Source organism: Calidris pugnax, unplaced genomic scaffold, assembly GCF_001431845.1.
Source record: "Calidris pugnax isolate Ruff unplaced genomic scaffold, ASM143184v1 scaffold32, whole genome shotgun sequence".
In the NCBI taxonomy this organism is placed as follows: Eukaryota; Metazoa; Chordata; class Aves; order Charadriiformes; family Scolopacidae; genus Calidris; species Calidris pugnax.
Window position 1 is genome coordinate 1,506,895 of NW_015090783.1, and position 24,343 is coordinate 1,531,237.

General features: G+C 49.0%; 2 protein-coding genes across 2 annotated transcripts; both read left to right on the forward strand.

The window, feature by feature from the left end:
- On the forward strand, positions 1–13,319 carry LOC106899246 (MORN repeat-containing protein 3-like). Its single transcript, XM_014960993.1, has 7 exons — positions 1–233; positions 3,451–3,606; positions 4,311–4,468; positions 6,563–6,722; positions 9,578–9,762; positions 12,614–12,702; positions 13,304–13,319. The coding sequence occupies exons 2-7, from the start codon at positions 3,462–3,464 to the stop codon at positions 13,317–13,319; spliced, it is 753 nt and encodes a 250-aa protein (XP_014816479.1). The 5' UTR covers positions 1–233; positions 3,451–3,461.
- LOC106900545 (MORN repeat-containing protein 3-like) lies at positions 11,328–24,215 on the forward strand. The gene is made up of 6 exons (XM_014962639.1): positions 11,328–11,551; positions 14,694–14,849; positions 15,554–15,711; positions 17,806–17,965; positions 20,821–21,005; positions 23,087–24,215. Exons 2-6 carry the CDS (start codon positions 14,705–14,707, stop codon positions 23,153–23,155), a joined length of 717 nt encoding a protein of 238 aa, XP_014818125.1. The 5' UTR covers positions 11,328–11,551; positions 14,694–14,704; the 3' UTR covers positions 23,156–24,215.
- Positions 24,216–24,343: the final 128 nt, after the last annotated feature.

A 24,343-nucleotide genomic window follows, 5' to 3' on the forward strand; every position in this document is an offset into this window, starting at 1 on the left:
CGACAGCTTCATGGAGGAGCCCAGCTCCGGCTCCATCCCTTGAGCTCACCGGGGGGCGTGGGGTTGAGCCCCCATCCCACCAGCATCCCTCTCTGCCTGCAGCCGCTCAGCCCTCCAGCTCTCTGGCAGCATTCCCGGCCACGCTCCCGTCACCCTTTGCGCAGGAGTTTGGCAGCGTTGCTATGACGACCCTAACGATGCAGCCAGCAGCACCCAGCCTACACCTAGCACAGGTTGGTGTCCGTGACGTGCTTCTCGGGGTGGGGGGCAGCAGGAGGGCATGGGCCAAGCTTGGGGGTGCTTTGCAAACCAAGCACATGGGTTTTCCCCATCGTCTGCTCCCATTGCTGCTCTGGCACCCTGCTCTTGGTGGGGAGGAGCAGCAAAAGGTGCCCTGAGCATCCTGCTCGGAGCCATTGCCACAGGGGCGAGGAGGGACTGTGAATGGCTTAGCTGCTCTAGAGGGTGCTGGCAAAGGGACCCTGGTGTGGGACAGTAGTGTGGTGCAGGGTCAATGCAAGTGGTGAACTCACCCAGGGCATCCTGTGGGCTGGGTGACGGTCAGGCAGGGTGCTCCTGCGACCGCAGAGCTGCTCTGGAGGTCACATAACATGATGCGGTGCAGTGGCAGGCAGGGTGCTGCTGGGCACCATCAGCAGACCCCTCTCTGCAGCCATTTGAATTTTCCACCTTGCTTTTCATTAAGTTAGTATGTACAGCTGGAAAAAAACTGTAGTTGTAGCTAAATTGCATTGATCTGAAGTCCTATGTAGACCCAAGGGGAAGAACTGAGCTTCCTGTAGGGCAACTGAAGCTGCATTTTACCAGAGACCTGACAAAGCTCCGAGGTGAGAGCGCAGACGAGTGTCTGGAGTCTCTGGGACTCTCTAAGATCCTCATTCCCAAGCGCAGCAGCGGAGAGGCATGGGAGCAGCAGCCTCTAGCCGTCAGCACTGAAAGCTGCAGCTGCTGTGAGAGGCTGCAGCCAGAGCAGCTCTGCGCCGCCTGCCTCCTGCTGCCAGCCTCCTGCTGCCACCCTCCCCATGCCCTTGTAGGAGGTGGCTAAAACCAGCCACGGCGGCAAATACCAACTGCATTATCACACAAACCTGGCATCAGTGTCTCCCTAAGCTTTGAGCTAAAGAAGTGGTCAGATGTGATGGTGGGACAGTGATGCTCTCATCTGGTGGGGACAGTGGGGAGACATCCCTTCACAGCCACAAGGTGCTTGGAGATTGTGGCTCATGTTGGGTTGGGTACATGTAGCTGTAGCTCAGCTTTTCTGCTCCCCCCAGCAAGGGGAGAAGAGAGATGAGCCAGCAACCCTCCAGCTCTTGGCAAATATTGGAAAGATCCCCCTCTCTGGGGGCCGCAGCCCCCAAAGGTGAGGGAGAAACTTAGCAGCTGTGGTGTATCCTGTGTTTGCATTGCAGAAAAAACATCATCTGCAGCAGGCAGACTCTGTGATACCAAGGGAGAAATCCTGCCCTTGGTGTCCTCAAAGAAAGATGTTCCCAAAGGGGTAGCATGGCCAGGGGACTCCAGCTGCCAAGTTCTCCTCTACCCTCATAGACAACACCCTTCCCAAAACACCTGCTTCTAGAGTTGACAACGTGGTGGTCTTCACCTTCCCACCTCTCCTTGGGGTTGGTGGAGGAAGTACCCGAGTTCGACAGCTGAAGGGGGAGCGACCAGCTGGGAACCCACTCCCCAGCCCCTCTCCTCCCACGGCAGCCTGGCAGGAATCCTTACCCCTCCCCGGGTCTGAGCTCACAATGCAGTGCCCAGGCAGGTCCCCCAGCCCTGCCTGCGCTCCCCAGCCCTGCCTGCGCTCCCCTGGCCGTGCCCGCCCACCCACAGCCCCATGGTAAGGAGCTGTGTGGGGAGCACACTACACAACACAGCTGTGTTTTGGGGAGGAAGGCTTATGGACACAGCTGTACTTTTTTTAGCAGTGATGGCCGTGCCCGCCCACCCACAGCCCCATGGTAAGGAGCTGTGTGGGGAGCACACTACACAACACAGCTGTGTTTTGGGGAGGAAGGCTTATGGACACAGCTGTACTTTTTTTAGCAGTGATATCCTCCCAAATAACTGTTGAATGACCATTTCCCACAGCTACATGGAGAACTGAGGATGAATGCTAACTATATTTTCTTAGTTATACCTTCTAGCTTTTATTCCCTAGCAAGGAATCAAAGCACCTTCCTTTCCCCTCCCATCCCAAGCTCCATGCTTTGCCCCATGCCCAGCTCCCCAGCACGCGCAGCACAGCAGGAACCGGAGCTCTGCCGAGGAGGGAGATGCAGCAAAATCACTAGATATGTCTCCGTCCAGCAGATCAGGACAGAAGGGGGAGCCCAGGAGACAAAATTAGAGAGTGTCCCGTGCTGCCAGGCTTCAGCCAAGCCCTGGGTGTTAACCGCATTCATAGAAACTTGCTTTTTGTTTCTACAGCCACCTTTCGGCATTTATTTATGGTTTATAGGAGAGCACTCTCAGACCCGAATCCATGCTGGCATTCCCACTGCACCAAACAGCAAGCCATTCCACTGGCAATGCCCAGAAATCACCACCATGCCTTACTCTGCTGTTGTCCTCTCTGTATTGATCAGCCAAAACACCACCTTCTCCCTGCTTTTCCCCAACACCGAGCCTTTCCCTCCAGACCTCTGACATCCAGATCACCTCCCCGCTGTGCCTGTCATCCCCTGCCTGGTCTTAATGCTTAAAAGCCTGTGGTCACTTCAAAAGCCACCTCTTTGGCAGTTTGCTTGGCTTACAAGTGCTTGTCCTGCCCTGGGCAGATCTACAGCCTCCTGGTAGATGGAAATGTTGTGGGTTTGACCCCTTTTAACAAGACACATTCAGGATTGATATTTTTAGCAGTAAAGGAGTCTGAGCTATGTTACTGCTGGACATATGAAGTGTCCAAGCTCCAGGTGCACACCAGGGACACCAGCCAACTCTCTGACCCGCTCCGTCTTGTGAATGTTTTCCAACATCCTGACATATTTCCTAGCAAACAAATAATTTTCTAATTTGCTTAAGTGACTGCTCCAGCCTCGGGGAGAGCTGGCAGAGGAGCGGCCCTGAGAAGGAGCCTGGCAGGGTTTCGACTGTCTGGAGAAGGGGCTGCCTTTCCCTGTGCTCTCTAAGACCTCTGGCAGGTGCAGAGACCAATGCCCACCACAGACCCCACCTGCTGAGACCGATTTAACATTTCCTAACAGGCCAGGCTATGCTGCGAGCCTATTTTCAGATGGTGCTGGTTTGTACTTCAGTATTTTTAGATACCTTCTGTTTGTTATATCTTTGTTTTACCCCTCCAAAGTGAGACATCAGTTACTGACTCGGGTGCCTATTAAAACATAGCTCACAAATAGACTGTACCTGCTGTAGTAATTTCTCTCTAATTTATTGGTGACAATCGTTTATTTTCCTCTCCAGCTGCGAACAATATGCCCATTGTAAAATACCCCAGGGCTCCAGAGCCTCGCTGGCGTGAATGGGACAGGAAAGCACAGAAATGTGGATTAAGACACACGGTCTATGCTGTAAATGGGGATTACTATATCGGAGAATGGCTGGACAACTTGAAACACGGTAATACAGACCATTTTGAGAAAAAGTACCAATTTAAATGTCTTTAGAAAAGTTCCTAGGGGCAGGGAATGGTCAGCAGTTGTATGTGCTCCTGGAAGATCATTCATTCATGTATGACTGTATGTGTGTGTATATATATGTCTTTGATTTATGTCATGCAAAAATGTACTCAGAAATATTTCTAATAGGTAACTTGAAGAGCTTTTGCATGCACTCAGAGGCGATTACCTGAAATATCTAGATAGTAGATGTGTAAAAATCCTCTGCAAACACAGCAAACTGCAGTCAGCTCCACACACCAGGACGTGCCCTGGCTGCGCAGTCCCTGGCACTCTCTCAGCTCCTGACTTGGCTTCAGGAATATTAATTTGTCCTCGAGTCATGGTGGGTGCTGCAGGAGACAGAGCAGGGGAAGAAGACCCTGACCAAGATCTGAGCAGCCGGAGCAGGACAGGCTTGTTTACAAGCAGTAACCCAAGGTTTGGAAAGATTTAAGTGCATTCAGCAAAGGCCACACAGGAAGCCCCTGATCAAGATTAATGATGCATCCGACTCGGGAAGCTAAACTGAATCCCAGACATAAACCTGCCTGGGTGCAGGGAGCGCCGCCTCGCCTGGGATGGAGCCGTAGGTAGGCAGCCCTGTAAATCCTTCTCCTAACAACCACGATGGCCTCCCTGAAATCCCTCTTGTTTGTTAAACAGGTAAAGGCATCCAGGTATGGAAACAGGCCGGAGCTATTTACAGCGGTGACTGGAAGTTTGGAAAGCGGGATGGTTATGGCTCATACAGCATTCTTGACCCTGTAACCAAGGAATACAAGAAGGTGTACGCAGGCTGGTGGAAAAACGACATGAAATGCGTAAGTGAGATTTCCTGCACCTGCTGGAGGCAAGGCAGTGTTCCCCAAAATGTGGGGAAGTGTTGGGTGCACACATGCAGAAAGATAACTTGAAATACTTATTTTACAAATACTGAGGCTGAATTGAAGGGTTTTGGGGAAACAAATATGTGGAACAAGAAAATGAAAGCAAGAGCAAAAGCTCTAGTGTTTAAGCCATCTCCTGCTCTCCCCATGTCACTTCTCCTAGTATTACTTGCCTCTCCACGTCAGATGCAGGAGCTGCACCATGTCCCACGACCCTCGGAAGGGAAGCAGCAGTGTGACATTGGGCAGAAGCTAGGGGAACAAACCTTCCTTCAGGCTTGGGCTCTCTTTAGATCTTAATTTGAACCTACAGAAAACCCAGGAAGCTACAAGAGTAAAAATCCATCGTTCTTAAAAAGCCAAGTGTGGCTTAGAGCACCCCATTACCCACCATATCCCCTCTGGAGAGGGACCCATCCCACCCATGTGCTGGTGACCGGGCTATGGCCCCAACCTCCCACCAGCTGCCACAGAGCAGTGATCACTGCTGGGACTCACCTGCAGCTCAGCCACGTGGGACGAGAGGTTTTGTATCCTGTGTCTTAATCTTCCCCACCCATCCCTTTAATTCCTCTCATCCTTGAAGAGGTTGGAGGAACCCGCATTATAAGCACTGCAGGAAAACGTACCTTCTTCTGGGAGTTTTACAGTGCATTAGACAAATAACATGGGTTCTTTTGGAAATTAAGCCTGTCACATAAATCACTTGTTTTTTCTAAAGGAAACATAATGAGGAAGTCATCTGGTAAAAATGACTGCAATCTTATGTGCAAAATCCTTGTAGGAACATTTTCTCATCTGCCAATGGAAACCTTGTGTTTGTCTTTGTGTCTGCTCTTAAATTAATAGCCTCTTACGCTTCTAATTGGCATGTGGCTCTATGGCTCCAGTGTCTTGGAGGGAGATTCCCCTCCCATTTTTTGAGGATGATTGAGCTCTGGTGAAAGATTTATGTGACATCTGAATATTACTAGGGTTGTTTTTTGCTTCTACAAAATTCTCCCTTTTACATCCATGCAGTTTAGTAAAATTAATGCTCAGAAAAATAAATTCTTTCTAGAACTGATTTTATTTTTTTTGCGCAGAGATAAATTAATGCTTTATTCCTATGGGAAAACTCATTAGGAATATGTAAATATTTCTTACTGGTTATCACTCCCTGGTACAGGGGGTAGCTCTGGACTTCTCTTAATGGCAAACAAACATGTAAGACAAACATCTCCTTGGGGTCTCCAGTTTGGGCACACCCAGTGGTTTTAATTCATAAATTCACCAACCAAACCCACCAGTGGCATTGAGCCTGAGGAGAAAGCAAAGAGCAGAGACTGCTCAGTGTCAGAGCTCTCCTGCCCCGTCGGGGTGATGCCTGTTGCCCTGGGAGCCTGGCCCAGCGCCCGGCTGCGGGGAGGCACGTGTGGCATCGCTGCCTGTGCCTGCCGCTCTCACCGCAGGTAGCCTCCCAGGCTGGCTTTAATTTCTTGTGAAGGAGGAAGGAAGCAAGGCCAAGGGGCTGTTTAGGACATTGCCTCTTTGGGGATATGGATGGAAGAAAAGGCAAAACCGTTTCCATCATCAGCATCACTTAAAGACCTTCAGTCTGCTCAGGGATGAGGGAAGGAGTTGCCCAGCCTGGGACACTCTGGGCTGCAGGAAGCATTGTCAGGGTTGAAAGGCATAAAATCCCTGTGTTGAGAGACAGGTCTTGTTTACGCTGCCTATCCCCAGGCAGCTTTATATACTAGTAAAACCCACTTTTACCTAAATATTAGCAGTGATTGTGCTGGTAATAACACACTGAGACACAAACCTAACGTTTTGCTGTGGGAATAAAATAATTTGCCAAAAAAAATCCCTTACCATCACCTCTCGTTTCCTTCAACATGTGAGTGGCCAGCGAGCTGGGCTGCCAGCAGCCATGTGTAAGAGCACTAAGCAAAGGAATAGCTATCAAGATAGTATCCCAAAACTGAACACTGACCCCTTTCAATCCGAAGACTCCTAACTGGCCATCTCTGTGCTGCCCTGCAGGGCTACGGGGTGACGTTTTACCCTGGTGCGGAGCGCTACGAGGGCGAGTGGAGCGCTGGGCTGCGGAGCGGCTGGGGACGGATGTACTACCAGGATGGATCCATCTACGAGGGGCAGTGGCTGGAGGACAGGCCTGGCGGGCAGGGGATGTTGCGGCTGCGTAAGTACCAGCCACCCTCACCCAATGCATCTGCCTGACCCCTTCAAGTTATTTGGTGGTGTGCTGATCTCTGGATCTCTCGTACCGTCCAGATTTTTGGATGCTACATCACATCTCCTGCTGCAGCCTTGCCTCAGGGTTGTGGCTGCTCCCCTGTGTTGCCCCCCACTCCTGGTTTGGGGCTGGAGGCAGCACAGGCTGTGCAAGGGCCAGCGTTGCACTGCTCAAGCCCACACGCAAGAAAGCTTATTTTTGCTGTGATTTACATTTAAATGACTGGGATGGATAGGGTTAGAGATAATATACTGTTGGGTCAGAGAAGAGCAAATCTCTCTTTTCAAGCCAGGCACTTTGCCAGACATACTTTCTAACTGCTGCATACCAAAGAGGAGTCCAGTTTCCAGCACAGAAAAAAAAGAGAGAAGTTTTCTTTTAGAGTTCACTCCATCCCCTCTCTTACTTCCGACACTGGCTGATGTTGAGTGAACACAGGGGTTTCATTAGTACATGATCCCTTCCCAGAAATAACACTGAGCACATCACGGATTGGGAATGTTGGGGGCAATCTTGGCATAAAAATAGAAAGTTGGAATTTTTTCCCCTCTTTTTGGTTGGAGTTTAACATATTTTTCCCCAAAGCCAAGAATCCCGGTCCTTTGCAGTACAAAGCACTGCATTCCAGAAACATTTGAAGAAATACTATCTCCATATTAGTATTCATCTCTTTTTTTTAGCTTGAGAGTGATCCCAAGGTTAGTAATTAGCTAAGTAAAGCAGCTGGGAGGAATGAGCTCAACCTTCACTGCACATCACATGCATGAGGGGTATGGGGTTTAATTGAAAGAAGGTAGATTTAGATTACATTTTAGGAAGAAATTCTCCAATGTAAGGGTGGTGAGACACTGGAACAGGTTGCCCAGAGAACCTGTGGATGCCCCATCCCTGGGGGTGTTCAAGGCCAGGCTGGATGGGGCTTTGAGCAACCTGGTCTGGTGGGATGTGTCCCTGCTAAGGGCAGGGGAGTTGGAACTCAATGATCTTTAAGGTCCCTCCAACCCAAACCATTCTCTGTGCTCTGAAGACTGTCAAGTCACTTTGGCCCAATGGCTCATCCAGATGAAATCAGCACCCACTTCAGGGGTCACTCCTTCCACTGATCTGCTTTGATCCCGTTGAAGTCACCCTCAGCATTATAAACTGACGACACCTCAGGGCTGAGCTGTGGCTGATGCACCATTTCAGAGCCCAGTTGCCTCCAGCGTAGCCTGCTACTGATTGCGAGCTGGATTCCTTTTGGTTAAAATTAGCCAGGGCAATTATTTCATACCCACAAGCCTAATGTATTCAGCTCAGCCGCTGGAAGTGTGCCCACGTGCCGGCAGCTTTGCAATGGTGAAAGAAAAGGAGTTCTTCAGTGGAGGTCACGATGAGCTGCAGCTCAAGATTAAATTGCTTGTAGTGGCAGCGTGCCCGGGAGCACCGCGCTGATTTGCCGCCTCTGCTATAGCCCATTCCTGAGCGGCTTTTAAACCGGAGCATTGGACATCCACAGAGAAGATGTCGGCTGTGAACAACGCAGCCTCTGAGGTGGAGAGTGGATGGGAGCAGCTGGGAGCTGTGGTGCAGCCAGGGCGTTTGATGGCCCCTCCGCACAGCCGGGTCTGTGATTTTGGTGGTTTATGTGTTGCTGGTGGCTGGAGAGCAGAAGCTGAGCTGCTGCCATCAATGAGCAGGGCAGGTTGGCGTTGCAGATAAGCTCACCACCAGATGCAAGCTGAAGATAACCACCTCCAACCTGTAATCCAGACCCTGCCTGAAATGCCCGGCAGCCACACTCTCCAGAAGCATTTTGGATTTTTACCTCTTGTCTTATGGAGCTCTGGCAACCCCCAGCTATCTCTGTGACACCACGCTGGGTGCCCTTGTATTTTGTCCACCTTTTACCACGAAGAATGGCAGAGTTCAGCTGAGACCCAAAGATATTTCCACTGAGAAACTTGGTCAGAAATCCCCATGTTTTTTGGTTTTGGAATACTGTAAGTAGGAAAAGGGGACAGCAGAGGACTTTCCTAGTGAGAGATGGGTGGCCTGGATGTATCCCATCCCCAGCATGGTAGGTATGATGCCCCTTCTCAACCAGCACCCCTGGACGAGGCTGCTCTCTTCCCCTTGCAGCTCTGCTTTCCCTGTTTGTGATTCCTGGAGAGTAGCACAGAGCTCAAAAAAACTTCTCTTGACTTGCAGAAAAACGCTAAGAGACGCAGTACAGCTGGAAAAACAGTCTGTAACCAATTGCCTGAACCTTTCAGACAACTCACAGCAAGTCTTGCTCTGTAATTCATTGAGGAAAAACATAACTACAAGTATTATTTGAAATCAAGATTATTTTGACTGGACAATGATCAGACAGTGCTGCTGTTCCTGCCCAGACAAGCAAACCTCTTCAAGCCAGAGATCCTTCATGATTTGTTGCAGTGACAAATTCAAAACTTGTGTCCTATAATTTTTCGTGTTGTGAAGAGTGACTCAGCTACTAGTCTTACCCTGGGCTCACTCGCTCTGCTTAACAGCAAAAATTGAGTATCACCAGGAGAACAACAAAGCAGGTGAATGCAGTTCTTGTTCCAAGCGGGCAAGGGTGGGCTTCTTCCGCAAACTTTTCTCCCTCTGCGGCTCAGCAAATGGAGCATCACGAAAGCAAAACAACACCCTGTGCCACAGCCCCCTCCAAATTACTAAGAGGAGCCAAACAGATTATCTCCTTTCCTGTCGGTTTGCTGTGTTGATTGGTTTTGTTTGTAGCCCCTAAATGAAACAGTGCGAATTTCATGGTCTGTTTGTGTATTTAATTGCAGCAAACAAAAATCGGTACGAAGGAGGTTGGAAAGATGGAAAGAAGCATGGCCCAGGGAAATTTTTCTACTTGGACAAGGGACAACTGTTTGAAGGTATCTGGGCAGCAGATATACCAAAGTGTGGAATTCTGATTGACTTTGGCAGAGCCGAAGCTCCTGCCCCTCCTCAGTATCCAATCCCAAAGGTAATTGTTTGGGAATTTTGGTTTTGCTAGTGATGTTTGCATTCATCAGCGCTCAGGGCAGCTCTCCAGGTACCATTTCACTCTTCAAGTGATTATCCCCATAGGTTTTCCAGCTCATGGGGTGTGTGCTCAGTCTTTTGGCCAACACTGTCCTAAACAACCCCTTAGGGACAAAGGGCCTGTCCAGCAACAGCTGGAACCTCCCAATTGCCTACAGCTGAAAAAATGCCGTTCTCATGCACCAAAACTGCTTAGAGACCTGGAGCAGCACAAAGGAAACAGGGACAATAGAGGCAGAGACAATAGTGGGATTTGCGTCAAAACAAAATGATTTCACCAAGCTGCTAAAGGCGACTAGACCTTACCGAAACGCGAGCAGCTGCAGGGCTAATATCAGTTATTTCCTTTACCCTGGTACCCCAAGTTAGGGGCTGGCCATGCCCAACAGGGCAGAGGGACGTGCAGAGCAGATGGGGAGGCTCCTTTGCTTAGGGCCGAGCAGAACCGCGCTGGACAACCACAGCAACCTGCTTTATTCCAATAACACGGGGAACAGCACGGCCCCGTGGCAGGTAAACCTTCCTCCTCTGCTCCTGGGACACAGCTATTGCAGATGATATTGGGCACCCACAGGCTACCGAAGCTCACGGCTGTTACATCTTTGCTTCCCTTATTTTTTCAAATCTGATTTCTATGGCAAAGGCCCTTTGAGCACAGACGTTTTTGACAAGCCAGCTAATCGTGTAAGTACTAGGCACACCCACGGCAGTGCAGAATAATAAATACCAAACACTCACCAGGGAAAAACAATCTCAATTTTAGAAAAAAAAAAAAAAAAAGTGAAAGGCCCAGTACTTCTGTAGCTAAAAATATTTACCTTAGAAAGTTTGTCAAAGGTCAGTGAGAACAGCCTCGGATTCCAACAACCCAGCCCAGCAGCCCTGGGATAAATTACCCTTTCGCTAAAGCAGGATGTTCAAGTGTGGCTGTTTATTTAACTCCCTGAAGACCAAATTATGACCCAGTTCTCTTCTGCTCTATGAGCAAAAAGAACGCATCAGCTTTCACTGCCTTTATTGCACTTGCCATTGGAAGAGATTTATCGATCTCAGAGTATGAAGGAACTAACAGATAAAAGGAGAAAAATTGACTTCAGATTTTCATAAACCTTTGCCAAATTACTGTCATGAGCAGCTGTTAGAGAAAAGTAGATACAAAGTGAACGTTAGAAACTGCCAAAACCAGAGATGGACTAGTCAGCTTTTGCCTGGCAAGAGGTTAACGGTGAGGATCTGAGCTTCCACATGGGAGAAACATCGCTGTGTGTCTTCATTAGCAGGTAAAAGGAACAAAGGGTGGGGATGCACAGGAGTTTCTCCTTCTTACACCTGATTTATTTGCTACCTATCAGTACTGTAATCAGTGCTTTCATTTCCAGGTTTCCGCTGCTGCACGTGTAAGAAAACCAAACATGAAGCACTTGTTTATCAGCGTTTTATATTCTGCTGGATAATCCTTAACTCGAAGACACTTAGCTCTGGAGAATGACATATGCTCGACAGCTTCATGGAGGAGCCCAGCTCCGGCTCCATCCCTTGAGCTCACCGGGGGGCGTGGGGTTGAGCCCCCATCCCACCAGCATCCCTCTCTGCCTGCAGCCGCTCAGCCCTCCAGCTCTCTGGCAGCATTCCCGGCCACGCTCCCGTCACCCTTTGCGCAGGAGTTTGGCAGCGTTGCTATGACGACCCTAACGATGCAGCCAGCAGCACCCAGCCTACACCTAGCACAGGTTGGTGTCCGTGACGTGCTTCTCGGGGTGGGGGGCAGCAGGAGGGCATGGGCCAAGCTTGGGGGTGCTTTGCAAACCAAGCACATGGGTTTTCCCCATCGTCTGCTCCCATTGCTGCTCTGGCACCCTGCTCTTGGTGGGGAGGAGCAGCAAAAGGTGCCCTGAGCATCCTGCTCGGAGCCATTGCCACAGGGGCGAGGAGGGACTGTGAATGGCTTAGCTGCTCTAGAGGGTGCTGGCAAAGGGACCCTGGTGTGGGACAGTAGTGTGGTGCAGGGTCAATGCAAGTGGTGAACTCACCCAGGGCATCCTGTGGGCTGGGTGACGGTCAGGCAGGGTGCTCCTGCGACCGCAGAGCTGCTCTGGAGGTCACATAACATGATGCGGTGCAGTGGCAGGCAGGGTGCTGCTGGGCACCATCAGCAGACCCCTCTCTGCAGCCATTTGAATTTTCCACCTTGCTTTTCATTAAGTTAGTATGTACAGCTGGAAAAAAACTGTAGTTGTAGCTAAATTGCATTGATCTGAAGTCCTATGTAGACCCAAGGGGAAGAACTGAGCTTCCTGTAGGGCAACTGAAGCTGCATTTTACCAGAGACCTGACAAAGCTCCGAGGTGAGAGCGCAGACGAGTGTCTGGAGTCTCTGGGACTCTCTAAGATCCTCATTCCCAAGCGCAGCAGCGGAGAGGCATGGGAGCAGCAGCCTCTAGCCGTCAGCACTGAAAGCTGCAGCTGCTGTGAGAGGCTGCAGCCAGAGCAGCTCTGCGCCGCCTGCCTCCTGCTGCCAGCCTCCTGCTGCCACCCTCCCCATGCCCTTGTAGGAGGTGGCTAAAACCAGCCACGGCGGCAAATACCAACTGCATTATCACACAAACCTGGCATCAGTGTCTCCCTAAGCTTTGAGCTAAAGAAGTGGTCAGATGTGATGGTGGGACAGTGATGCTCTCATCTGGTGGGGACAGTGGGGAGACATCCCTTCACAGCCACAAGGTGCTTGGAGATTGTGGCTCATGTTGGGTTGGGTACATGTAGCTGTAGCTCAGCTTTTCTGCTCCCCCCAGCAAGGGGAGAAGAGAGATGAGCCAGCAACCCTCCAGCTCTTGGCAAATATTGGAAAGATCCCCCTCTCTGGGGGCCGCAGCCCCCAAAGGTGAGGGAGAAACTTAGCAGCTGTGGTGTATCCTGTGTTTGCATTGCAGAAAAAACATCATCTGCAGCAGGCAGACTCTGTGATACCAAGGGAGAAATCCTGCCCTTGGTGTCCTCAAAGAAAGATGTTCCCAAAGGGGTAGCATGGCCAGGGGACTCCAGCTGCCAAGTTCTCCTCTACCCTCATAGACAACACCCTTCCCAAAACACCTGCTTCTAGAGTTGACAACGTGGTGGTCTTCACCTTCCCACCTCTCCTTGGGGTTGGTGGAGGAAGTACCCGAGTTCGACAGCTGAAGGGGGAGCGACCAGCTGGGAACCCACTCCCCAGCCCCTCTCCTCCCACGGCAGCCTGGCAGGAACCCTTACCCCTCCCCAGGTCTGAGCTCACAATGCAGTGCCCAGGCAGGTCCCCCAGCCCTTCCTGCGCTCCCCAGCCCTGCCTGCGCTCCCCAGCCCTGCCTGCGCTCCCCTGGCCGTGCCCGCCCACCCACAGCCCCATGGTAAGGAGCTGTTTTGGGGAGGAAGGCTCATGGACACAGCTGTACTTTTTTTAGCAGTGATATCCTCCCAAATAACTGTTGAATGACCATTTCCCACAGCTACATGGAGAACTGAGGATGAATGCTAACTATATTTTCTTAGTTATAACATCTACCTTTTATTCCCTAGCAAGGACCCAAAGCACCTTCCTTTCCCCTCCCATCCCAAGCTCCATGCTTTGCCCCATGCCCAGCTCCCCAGCACCCGCAGCACAGCAGGAACCGGAGCTCTGCTCTGCCGAGGAGGGAGATGCAGCAAAATCGCGCAGCACAGCAGGAACCGGAGCTCTGCCGAGGAGGGAGATGCAGCAAAATCACTAGATATGTCTCCGTCCAGCAGATCAGGACAGAAGGGGGAGCCCAGGAGACAAAATTAGAGAGTGTCCCGTGCTGCCAGGCTTCAGCCAAGCCCTGGGTGTTAACCGCATTCATAGAAACTTGCTTTTTGTTTCTACAGCCACCTTTCGGCATTTATTTATGGTTTATAGGAGAGCACTCTCAGACCCGAATCCATGCTGGCATTCCCACTGCACCAAACAGCAAGCCATTCCACTGGCAATGCCCAGAAATCACCACCATGCCTTACTCTGCTGTTGTCCTCTCTGTATTGATCAGCCAAAACACCACCTTCTCCCTGCTTTTCCCCAACACCGAGCCTTTCCCTCCAGACCTCTGACATTTGAATCACCTCCCCGCTGTGCCTGTCATCCCCTGCCTGGTCTTAATGCTTAAAAGCCTGTGGTCACTTCAAAAGCCACCTCTTTGGCAGTTTGCTTGGCTTACAAGTGCTTGTCCTGCCCTGGGCAGATCTACAGCCTCCTGGTAGATGGAAATGTTGTGGCTTTGACCCCTTTTAACAAGACACATTCAGGATTGATATTTTTAGCAGTAAAGGAGTCTGAGCTTTGTTACTGCTGGACATATGAAGTGTCCAAGCTCCAGGTGCACACCAGGGACACCAGCCAACTCTCTGACCCGCTCCGTCTTGTGAATGTTTTCCAACATCCTGACATATTTCCTAGCAAACAAATAATTTTCTAATTTGCTTAAGTGACTGCTCCAGCCTCGGGGAGAGCTGGCAGAGGAGCGGCCCTGAGAAGGAGCCTGGCAGGGTTTCGACTGTCTGGAGAAGGGGCTGCCTTTCCCTGTGCTCTCTAAGACCTCTGGCAGGTGCAGAGACCAATGCCCACCACAGACCCCACCTGCTGAGACCGATTTAACATTTCCTAACAGGCCAGGCTATGCTGCGAGCCTATTTTCAGATGGTGCTGGTTTGTACTTCAGTATTTTTAGATACCTTCTGTTTGTTATATCTTTGTTTTACCCCTCCAAAGTGAGACATCAGTTACTGACTCGGGTGCCTATTAAAACATAGCTCACAAATAGACTGTACCTGCTGTAGTAATTTCTCTCTAATTTATTGGTGACAATCGTTTATTTTCCTCTCCAGCTGCGAACAATATGCCCATTGTAAAATACCCCAGGGCTCCAGAGCCTCGCTGGCGTGAATGGGACAGGAAAGCACAGAAATGTGGATTAAGACACACGGTCTATGCTGTAAATGGGGATTACTATATCGGAGAATGGCTGGACAACTTGAAACACGGTAATACAGACCATTTTGAGAAAAAGTACCAATTTAAATGTCTTTAGAAAAGTTCCTAGGGGCAGGGAATGGTCAGCAGTTGTATGTGCTCCTGGAAGATCATTCATTCATGTATGACTGTATGTGTGTGTATATATATGTCTTTGATTTATGTCATGCAAAAATGTACTCAGAAATATTTCTAATAGGTAACTTGAAGAGCTTTTGCATGCACTCAGAGGCGATTACCTGAAATATCTAGATAGTAGATGTGTAAAAATCCTCTGCAAACACAGCAAACTGCAGTCAGCTCCACACACCAGGACGTGCCCTGGCTGCGCAGTCCCTGGCACTCTCTCAGCTCCTGACTTGGCTTCAGGAATATTAATTTGTCCTCGAGTCATGGTGGGTGCTGCAGGAGACAGAGCAGGGGAAGAAGACCCTGACCAAGATCTGAGCAGCCGGAGCAGGACAGGCTTGTTTACAAGCAGTAACCCAAGGTTTGGAAAGATTTAAGTGCATTCAGCAAAGGCCACACAGGAAGCCCCTGATCAAGATTAATGATGCATCCGACTCGGGAAGCTAAACTGAATCCCAGACATAAACCTGCCTCGGTGCAGGGAGCGCCGCCTCGCCTGGGATGGAGCCGTAGGTAGGCAGCCCTGTAAATCCTTCTCCTAACAACCACGATGGCCTCCCTGAAATCCCTCTTGTTTGTTAAACAGGTAAAGGCATCCAGGTATGGAAACAGGCCGGAGCTATTTACAGCGGTGACTGGAAGTTTGGAAAGCGGGATGGTTATGGCTCATACAGCATTCTTGACCCTGTAACCAAGGAATACAAGAAGGTGTACGCAGGCTGGTGGAAAAACGACATGAAATGCGTAAGTGAGATTTCCTGCACCTGCTGGAGGCAAGGCAGTGTTCCCCAAAATGTGGGGAAGTGTTGGGTGCACACATGCAGAAAGATAACTTGAAATACTTATTTTACAAATACTGAGGCTGAATTGAAGGGTTTTGGGGAAACAAATATGTGGAACAAGAAAATGAAAGCAAGAGCAAAAGCTCTAGTGTTTAAGCCATCTCCTGCTCTCCCCATGTCACTTCTCCTAGTATTACTTGCCTCTCCACGTCAGATGCAGGAGCTGCACCATGTCCCACGACCCTCGGAAGGGAAGCAGCAGTGTGACATTGGGCAGAAGCTAGGGGAACAAACCTTCCTTCAGGCTTGGGCTCTCTTTAGATCTTAATTTGAACCTACAGAAAACCCAGGAAGCTACAAGAGTAAAAATCCATCGTTCTTAAAAAGCCAAGTGTGGCTGAGAGCACCCCATTACCCACCATATCCCCTCTGGAGAGGGACCCATCCCACCCATGTGCTGGTGACCGGGCTATGGCCCCAACCTCCCACCAGCTGCCACAGAGCAGTGATCACTGCTGGGACTCACCTGCAGCTCAGCCACGTGGGACGAGAGGTTTTGTATCCTGTGTCTTAATCTTCCCCACCCATCCCTTTAATTCCTCTCATCCTTGAAGAGGTTGGAGGAACCCGCATTATAAGCACTGCAGGAAAACGTACCTTCTTCTGGGAGTTTTACAGTGCATTAGACAAATAACATGGGTTCTTTTGGAAATTAAGCCTGTCACATAAATCACTTGTTTTTTCTAAAGGAAACATAATGAGGAAGTCATCTGGTAAAAATGACTGCAATCTTATGTGCAAAATCCTTGTAGGAACATTTTCTCATCTGCCAATGGAAACCTTGTGTTTGTCTTTGTGTCTGCTCTTAAATTAATAGCCTCTTACGCTTCTAATTGGCATGTGGCTCTATGGCTCCAGTGTCTTGGAGGGAGATTCCCCTCCCATTTTTTGAGGATGATTGAGCTCTGGTGAAAGATTTATGTGACATCTGAATATTACTAGGGTTGTTTTTTGCTTCTACAAAATTCTCCCTTTTACATCCATGCAGTTTAGTAAAATTAATGCTCAGAAAAATAAATTCTTTCTAGAACTGATTTTATTTTTTTTGCGCAGAGATAAATTAATGCTTTATTCCTATGGGAAAACTCATTAGGAATATGTAAATATTTCTTACTGGTTATCACTCCCTGGTACAGGGGGTAGCTCTGGACTTCTCTTAATGGCAAACAAACATGTAAGACAAACATCTCCTTGGGGTCTCCAGTTTGGGCACACCCAGTGGTTTTAATTCATAAATTCACCAACCAAACCCACCAGTGGCATTGAGCCTGAGGAGAAAGCAAAGAGCAGAGACTGCTCAGTGTCAGAGCTCTCCTGCCCCGTCGGGGTGATGCCTGTTGCCCTGGGAGCCTGGCCCAGCGCCCGGCTGCGGGGAGGCACGTGTGGCATCGCTGCCTGTGCCTGCCGCTCTCACCGCAGGTAGCCTCCCAGGCTGGCTTTAATTTCTTGTGAAGGAGGAAGGAAGCAAGGCCAAGGGGCTGTTTAGGACATTGCCTCTTTGGGGATATGGATGGAAGAAAAGGCAAAACCGTTTCCATCATCAGCATCACTTAAAGACCTTCAGTCTGCTCAGGGATGAGGGAAGGAGTTGCCCAGCCTGGGACACTCTGGGCTGCAGGAAGCATTGTCAGGGTTGAAAGGCATAAAATCCCTGTGTTGAGAGACAGGTCTTGTTTACGCTGCCTATCCCCAGGCAGCTTTATATACTAGTAAAACCCACTTTTACCTAAATATTAGCAGTGATTGTGCTGGTAATAACACACTGAGACACAAACCTAACGTTTTGCTGTGGGAATAAAATAATTTGCCAAAAAAAATCCCTTACCATCACCTCTCGTTTCCTTCAACATGTGAGTGGCCAGCGAGCTGGGCTGCCAGCAGCCATGTGTAAGAGCACTAAGCAAAGGAATAGCTATCAAGATAGTATCCCAAAACTGAACACTGACCCCTTTCAATCCGAAGACTCCTAACTGGCCATCTCTGTGCTGCCCTGCAGGGCTACGGGGTGACGTTTTACCCTGGTGCGGAGCGCTACGAGGGCGAGTGGAGCGCTGGGCTGCGGAGCGGCTGGGGACGGATGTACTACCAGGATGGATCCATCTACGAGGGGCAGTGGCTGGAGGACAGGCCTGGCGGGCAGGGGATGTTGCGGCTGCGTAAGTACCAGCCACCCTCACCCAATGCATCTGCCTGACCCCTTCAAGTTATTTGGTGGTGTGCTGATCTCTGGATCTCTCGTACCGTCCAGATTTTTGGATGCTACATCACATCTCCTGCTGCAGCCTTGCCTCAGGGTTGTGGCTGCTCCCCTGTGTTGCCCCCCACTCCTGGTTTGGGGCTGGAGGCAGCACAGGCTGTGCAAGGGCCAGCGTTGCACTGCTCAAGCCCACACGCAAGAAAGCTTATTTTTGCTGTGATTTACATTTAAATGACTGGGATGGATAGGGTTAGAGATAATATACTGTTGGGTCAGAGAAGAGCAAATCTCTCTTTTCAAGCCAGGCACTTTGCCAGACATACTTTCTAACTGCTGCATACCAAAGAGGAGTCCAGTTTCCAGCACAGAAAAAAAAGAGAGAAGTTTTCTTTTAGAGTTCACTCCATCCCCTCTCTTACTTCCGACACTGGCTGATGTTGAGTGAACACAGGGGTTTCATTAGTACATGATCCCTTCCCAGAAATAACACTGAGCACATCACGGATTGGGAATGTTGGGGGCAATCTTGGCATAAAAATAGAAAGTTGGAATTTTTTCCCCTCTTTTTGGTTGGAGTTTAACATATTTTTCCCCAAAGCCAAGAATCCCGGTCCTTTGCAGTACAAAGCACTGCATTCCAGAAACATTTGAAGAAATACTATCTCCATATTAGTATTCATCTCTTTTTTTTAGCTTGAGAGTGATCCCAAGGTTAGTAATTAGCTAAGTAAAGCAGCTGGGAGGAATGAGCTCAACCTTCACTGCACATCACATGCATGAGGGGTATGGGGTTTAATTGAAAGAAGGTAGATTTAGATTACATTTTAGGAAGAAATTCTCCAATGTAAGGGTGGTGAGACACTGGAACAGGTTGCCCAGAGAACCTGTGGATGCCCCATCCCTGGGGGTGTTCAAGGCCAGGCTGGATGGGGCTTTGAGCAACCTGGTCTGGTGGGATGTGTCCCTGCTAAGGGCAGGGGAGTTGGAACTCAATGATCTTTAAGGTCCCTCCAACCCAAACCATTCTCTGTGCTCTGAAGACTGTCAAGTCACTTTGGCCCAATGGCTCATCCAGATGAAATCAGCACCCACTTCAGGGGTCACTCCTTCCACTGATCTGCTTTGATCCCGTTGAAGTCACCCTCAGCATTATAAACTGACGACACCTCAGGGCTGAGCTGTGGCTGATGCACCATTTCAGAGCCCAGTTGCCTCCAGCGTAGCCTGCTACTGATTGCGAGCTGGATTCCTTTTGGTTAAAATTAGCCAGGGCAATTATTTCATACCCACAAGCCTAATGTATTCAGCTCAGCCGCTGGAAGTGTGCCCACGTGCCGGCAGCTTTGCAATGGTGAAAGAAAAGGAGTTCTTCAGTGGAGGTCACGATGAGCTGCAGCTCAAGATTAAATTGCTTGTAGTGGCAGCGTGCCCGGGAGCACCGCGCTGATTTGCCGCCTCTGCTATAGCCCATTCCTGAGCGGCTTTTAAACCGGAGCATTGGACATCCGCAGAGAAGATGTCGGCTGTGAACAACGCAGCCTCTGAGGTGGAGAGTGGATGGGAGCAGCTGGGAGCTGTGGTGCAGCCAGGGCGTTTGATGGCCCCTCCGCACAGCCGGGTCTGTGATTTTGGTGGTTTATGTGTTGCTCATGGCTGGAGAGCAGAAGCTGAGCTGCTGCCATCAATGAGCAGGGCAGGTTGGCGTTGCAGATAAGCTCACCACCAGATGCAAGCTGAAGATAACCACCTCCAACCTGTAATCCAGACCCTGCCTGAAATGCCCGGCAGCCACACTCTCCAGAAGCATTTTGGATTTTTACCTCTTGTCTTATGGAGCTCTGGCAACCCCCAGCTATCTCTGTGGCACCACGCTGGGTGCCCTTGTATTTTGTCCACCTTTTACCACGAAGAATGGCAGAGTTCAGCTGAGACCCAAAGATATTTCCACTGAGAAACTTGGTCAGAAATCCCCATGTTTTTTGGTTTTGGAATACTGTAAGTAGGAAAAGGGGACAGCAGAGGACTTTCCTAGTGAGAGATGGGTGGCCTGGATGTATCCCATCCCCAGCATGGTAGGTATGATGCCCCTTCTCAACCAGCACCCCTGGACGAGGCTGCTCTCTTCCCCTTGCAGCTCTGCTTTCCCTGTTTGTGATTCCTGGAGAGTAGCACAGAGCTCAAAAAAACTTCTCTTGACTTGCAGAAAAACGCTAAGAGACGCAGTACAGCTGGAAAAACAGTCTGTAACCAATTGCCTGAACCTTTCAGACAACTCACAGCAAGTCTTGCTCTGTAATTCATTGAGGAAAAACATAACTACAAGTATTATTTGAAATCAAGATTATTTTGACTGGACAATGATCAGACAGTGCTGCTGTTCCTGCCCAGACAAGCAAACCTCTTCAAGCCAGAGATCCTTCATGATTTGTTGCAGTGACAAATTCAAAACTTGTGTCCTATAATTTTTCGTGTTGTGAAGAGTGACTCAGCTACTAGTCTTACCCTGGGCTCACTCGCTCTGCTTAACAGCAAAAATTGAGTATCACCAGGAGAACAACAAAGCAGGTGAATGCAGTTCTTGTTCCAAGCGGGCAAGGGTGGGCTTCTTCCGCAAACTTTTCTCCCTCTGCGGCTCAGCAAATGGAGCATCACGAAAGCAAAACACCACCCTGTGCCACAGCCCCCTCCAAATTACTAAGAGGAGCCAAACAGATTATCTCCTTTCCTGTCGGTTTGCTGTGTTGATTGGTTTTGTTTGTAGCCCCTAAATGAAACAGTGCGAATTTCATGGTCTGTTTGTGTATTTAATTGCAGCAAACAAAAATCGGTACGAAGGAGGTTGGAAAGATGGAAAGAAGCATGGCCCAGGGAAATTTTTCTACTTGGACAAGGGACAACTGTTTGAAGGTATCTGGGCAGCAGATATACCAAAGTGTGGAATTCTGATTGACTTTGGCAGAGCCGAAGCTCCTGCCCCTCCTCAGTATCCAATCCCAAAGGTAATTGTTTGGGAATTTTGGTTTTGCTAGTGATGTTTGCATTCATCAGCGCTCAGGGCAGCTCTCCAGGTACCATTTCACTCTTCAAGTGATTATCCCCATAGGTTTTCCAGCTCATGGGGTGTGTGTTCAGTCTTTTGGCCAACACTGTCCTAAACAACCCCTTAGGGACAAAGGGCCTGTCCAGCAACAGCTGGAACCTCCCAATTGCCTACAGCTGAAAAAATGCCGTTCTCATGCACCAAAACTGCTTAGAGACCTGGAGCAGCACAAAGGAAACAGGGACAATAGAGGCAGAGACAATAGTGGGATTTGCGTCAAAACAAAATGATTTCACCAAGCTGCTAAAGGCGACTAGACCTTACCGAAACGCGAGCAGCTGCAGGGCTAATATCAGTTATTTCCTTTACCCTGGTACCCCAAGTTAGGGGCTGGCCATGCCCAACAGGGCAGAGGGACGTGCAGAGCAGATGGGGAGGCTCCTTTGCTTAGGGCCGAGCAGAACCGCGCTGGACAACCACAGCAACCTGCTTTATTCCAATAACACGGGGAACAGCACGGCCCCGTGGCAGGTAAACCTTCCTCCTCTGCTCCTGGGACACAGCTATTGCAGATGATATTGGGCACCCACAGGCTACCGAAGCTCACGGCTGTTACATCTTTGCTTCCCTTATTTTTTCAAATCTGATTTCTATGGCAAAGGCCCTTTGAGCACAGACGTTTTTGACAAGCCAGCTAATCGTGTAAGTACTAGGCACACCCACGGCAGTGCAGAATAATAAATACCAAACACTCACCAGGGAAAAACAATCTCAATTTTAGAAAAAAAAAAAAAAAAAGTGAAAGGCCCAGTACTTCTGTAGCTAAAAATATTTACCTTAGAAAGTTTGTCAAAGGTCAGTGAGAACAGCCTCGGATTCCAACAACCCAGCCCAGCAGCCCTGGGATAAATTACCCTTTCGCTAAAGCAGGATGTTCAAGTGTGGCTGTTTATTTAACTCCCTGAAGACCAAATTATGACCCAGTTCTCTTCTGCTCTATGAGCAAAAAGAACGCATCAGCTTTCACTGCCTTTATTGCACTTGCCATTGGAAGAGATTTATCGATCTCAGAGTATGAAGGAAGTAACAGATAAAAGGAGAAAAATTGACTTCAGATTTTCATAAACCTTTGCCAAATTACTGTCATGAGCAGCTGTTAGAGAAAAGTAGATACAAAGTGAACGTTAGAAACTGCCAAAACCAGAGATGGACTAGTCAGCTTTTGCCTGGCAAGAGGTTAACGGTGAGGATCTGAGCTTCCACATGGGAGAAACATCGCTGTGTGTCTTCATTAGCAGGTAAAAGGAACAAAGGGTGGGGATGCACAGGATGGAAAATTGCTGAAAACTAGAGAGCGATTATCACAGGCTTTGAAGGAATCCAGTACGTGGGTGATGGGGATACATCAAGGCAGAATCTGAACGTAACTGCTGAGACAGGGAAAGACACAACATGGTAGACTTGGGATAGTTGCTGTTATAATTATTGAAGCCAAGGTTTCAGAGAGCGTAATAAAATAAATGAGAACAAGACTGGATGTCTTCTGCCTGGGAGAGCACCACACACACGAATCCCCTAGAAAGCATCAGGACAAAAAGCAGGTCAGAGCGAGATGACAAGTTCCTGGCAGAGCTTTGGCACTTCCCTCTCAAGAATCTGCATCCAGTTACCAGTGACTCCAGACTCCTGCTTTCGTGTGATCTTTGATGCTCACTTGGGCAACTGCAATTACTCACCTTTTGAAACAATACCTGAGACCCAACAGGCTACAAATCAAAGCCAGTTTTGTCTAAGAAGGGCTTAAAGGAGAATGAGACCCCTCCATGCAGAGCTATTTCAAGGAGATAAAGTGATGTTCAACGTGCTGATAAAATTAGGAAAGCATAGCACTATTTCAAAACCAGTAATTGAAAGGCTGCAATACAAAGTGAAGTCCCGATACACGGGAGATTCTCTGTTAATGCTCGAGTAATCAATATCTATAAAACCTTAAGCTTCTTCAATTACACTGCATAACTGATTTGTATTCTTTTTATTTAGATTGAACTAGCTGATCCAGATGGTGTTTTAGCAGAGGCCCAGGCGATGTTTGATGACAGCCAAAATTAATAACCGGATGCAAAAGGAAAAAAAAAAAAAAGCTGAGAGATAAGAACACGGTCCTGGGTTACTTATTCATTGGAGTCTCAAATCCACACTGGGGTGTATCGTGTCATGATCTGCTTCACCCTCCCCTCAAGGCTGCCCATGATTGCTTCACTCTGAAGGTGGCTTTGCTCGGAGATCTCCTCCCACCCCCCACGATTTTGGAAAAGGCAGCAAAACAAAAAGGAAATTCAAAAAAAAAAAAAAAAAAAAAAAAGAGAGAAAACCCACCAACAGCAAAATGTGGAAGTCAGCCACAGTGACTCTTTGCCCAGTTCTTCTGGCTTATTCTTCCTGTAAAGAAACCACACTCAGCTGGTTTCAAGGGCTTTCACTTTGCCTTAGAGAAGAAGCAGGGTTTCTATTATGTGCTATAAAAGCAAAGCCCTAGAAAAGTGCAGTCAAATTAATTGTCCCTTCCCACTTCCTCCCAAGTTTAGCCCAATACATACCTGTGACCCAAGATGGCTTTTGAAATTATAACGGATCATGTTTCAATTAATATTTTTTATTAATGAAACTTCACTTGCTCTGTGTGTGTGTCTTCCGTAACGTGATGCCGATTCTCACCCCTAACCCTGGGAATGCAGAGCACCCAATCTCACCCCAGCTCTGCCCCTGGGCCAGCCCGTGCACCGGCCCCCGGCACCCAGTGGGGCTGGGATGGCTGCTCCGTTTCTACCCGAGGCAAGGACCCCACGCAGAGCTGCGACGCTTCCCTGCGGAGTGACACCCACAAGACCATGGGAAGACAGCACTGCAGCCAGCTGGTGAAAAACCAACTGTGGGAGTGGGTCATTAGTTCACCTGATTAATACCGTGCTTCTGAGTATCAGCTCTTGTTTAACAGTTCATTTGGTCCCTTGACTCTTCATGTTTTCTAGGCTGAGAGATAACCTGCTTCTCTATTTAAGCACTTGAGGGAGTAACAATACAACATGCTGCGTCCCCAGATTTAAGTAGTGCTGACAGGAGGAAAAGCACGTCAACTGTGTTATCATCTTTATACCTGCCTCCGTGAACAGGAAATTTTATCTTTGTATTATGACTGGAATGAGTAACTGAATACATCTAAGACATCCTCAGAAATAGACAAGATTAGCACAATATAGCTGAAGAGATGAGGGATATAAAGAAAATAAGCATATTTCA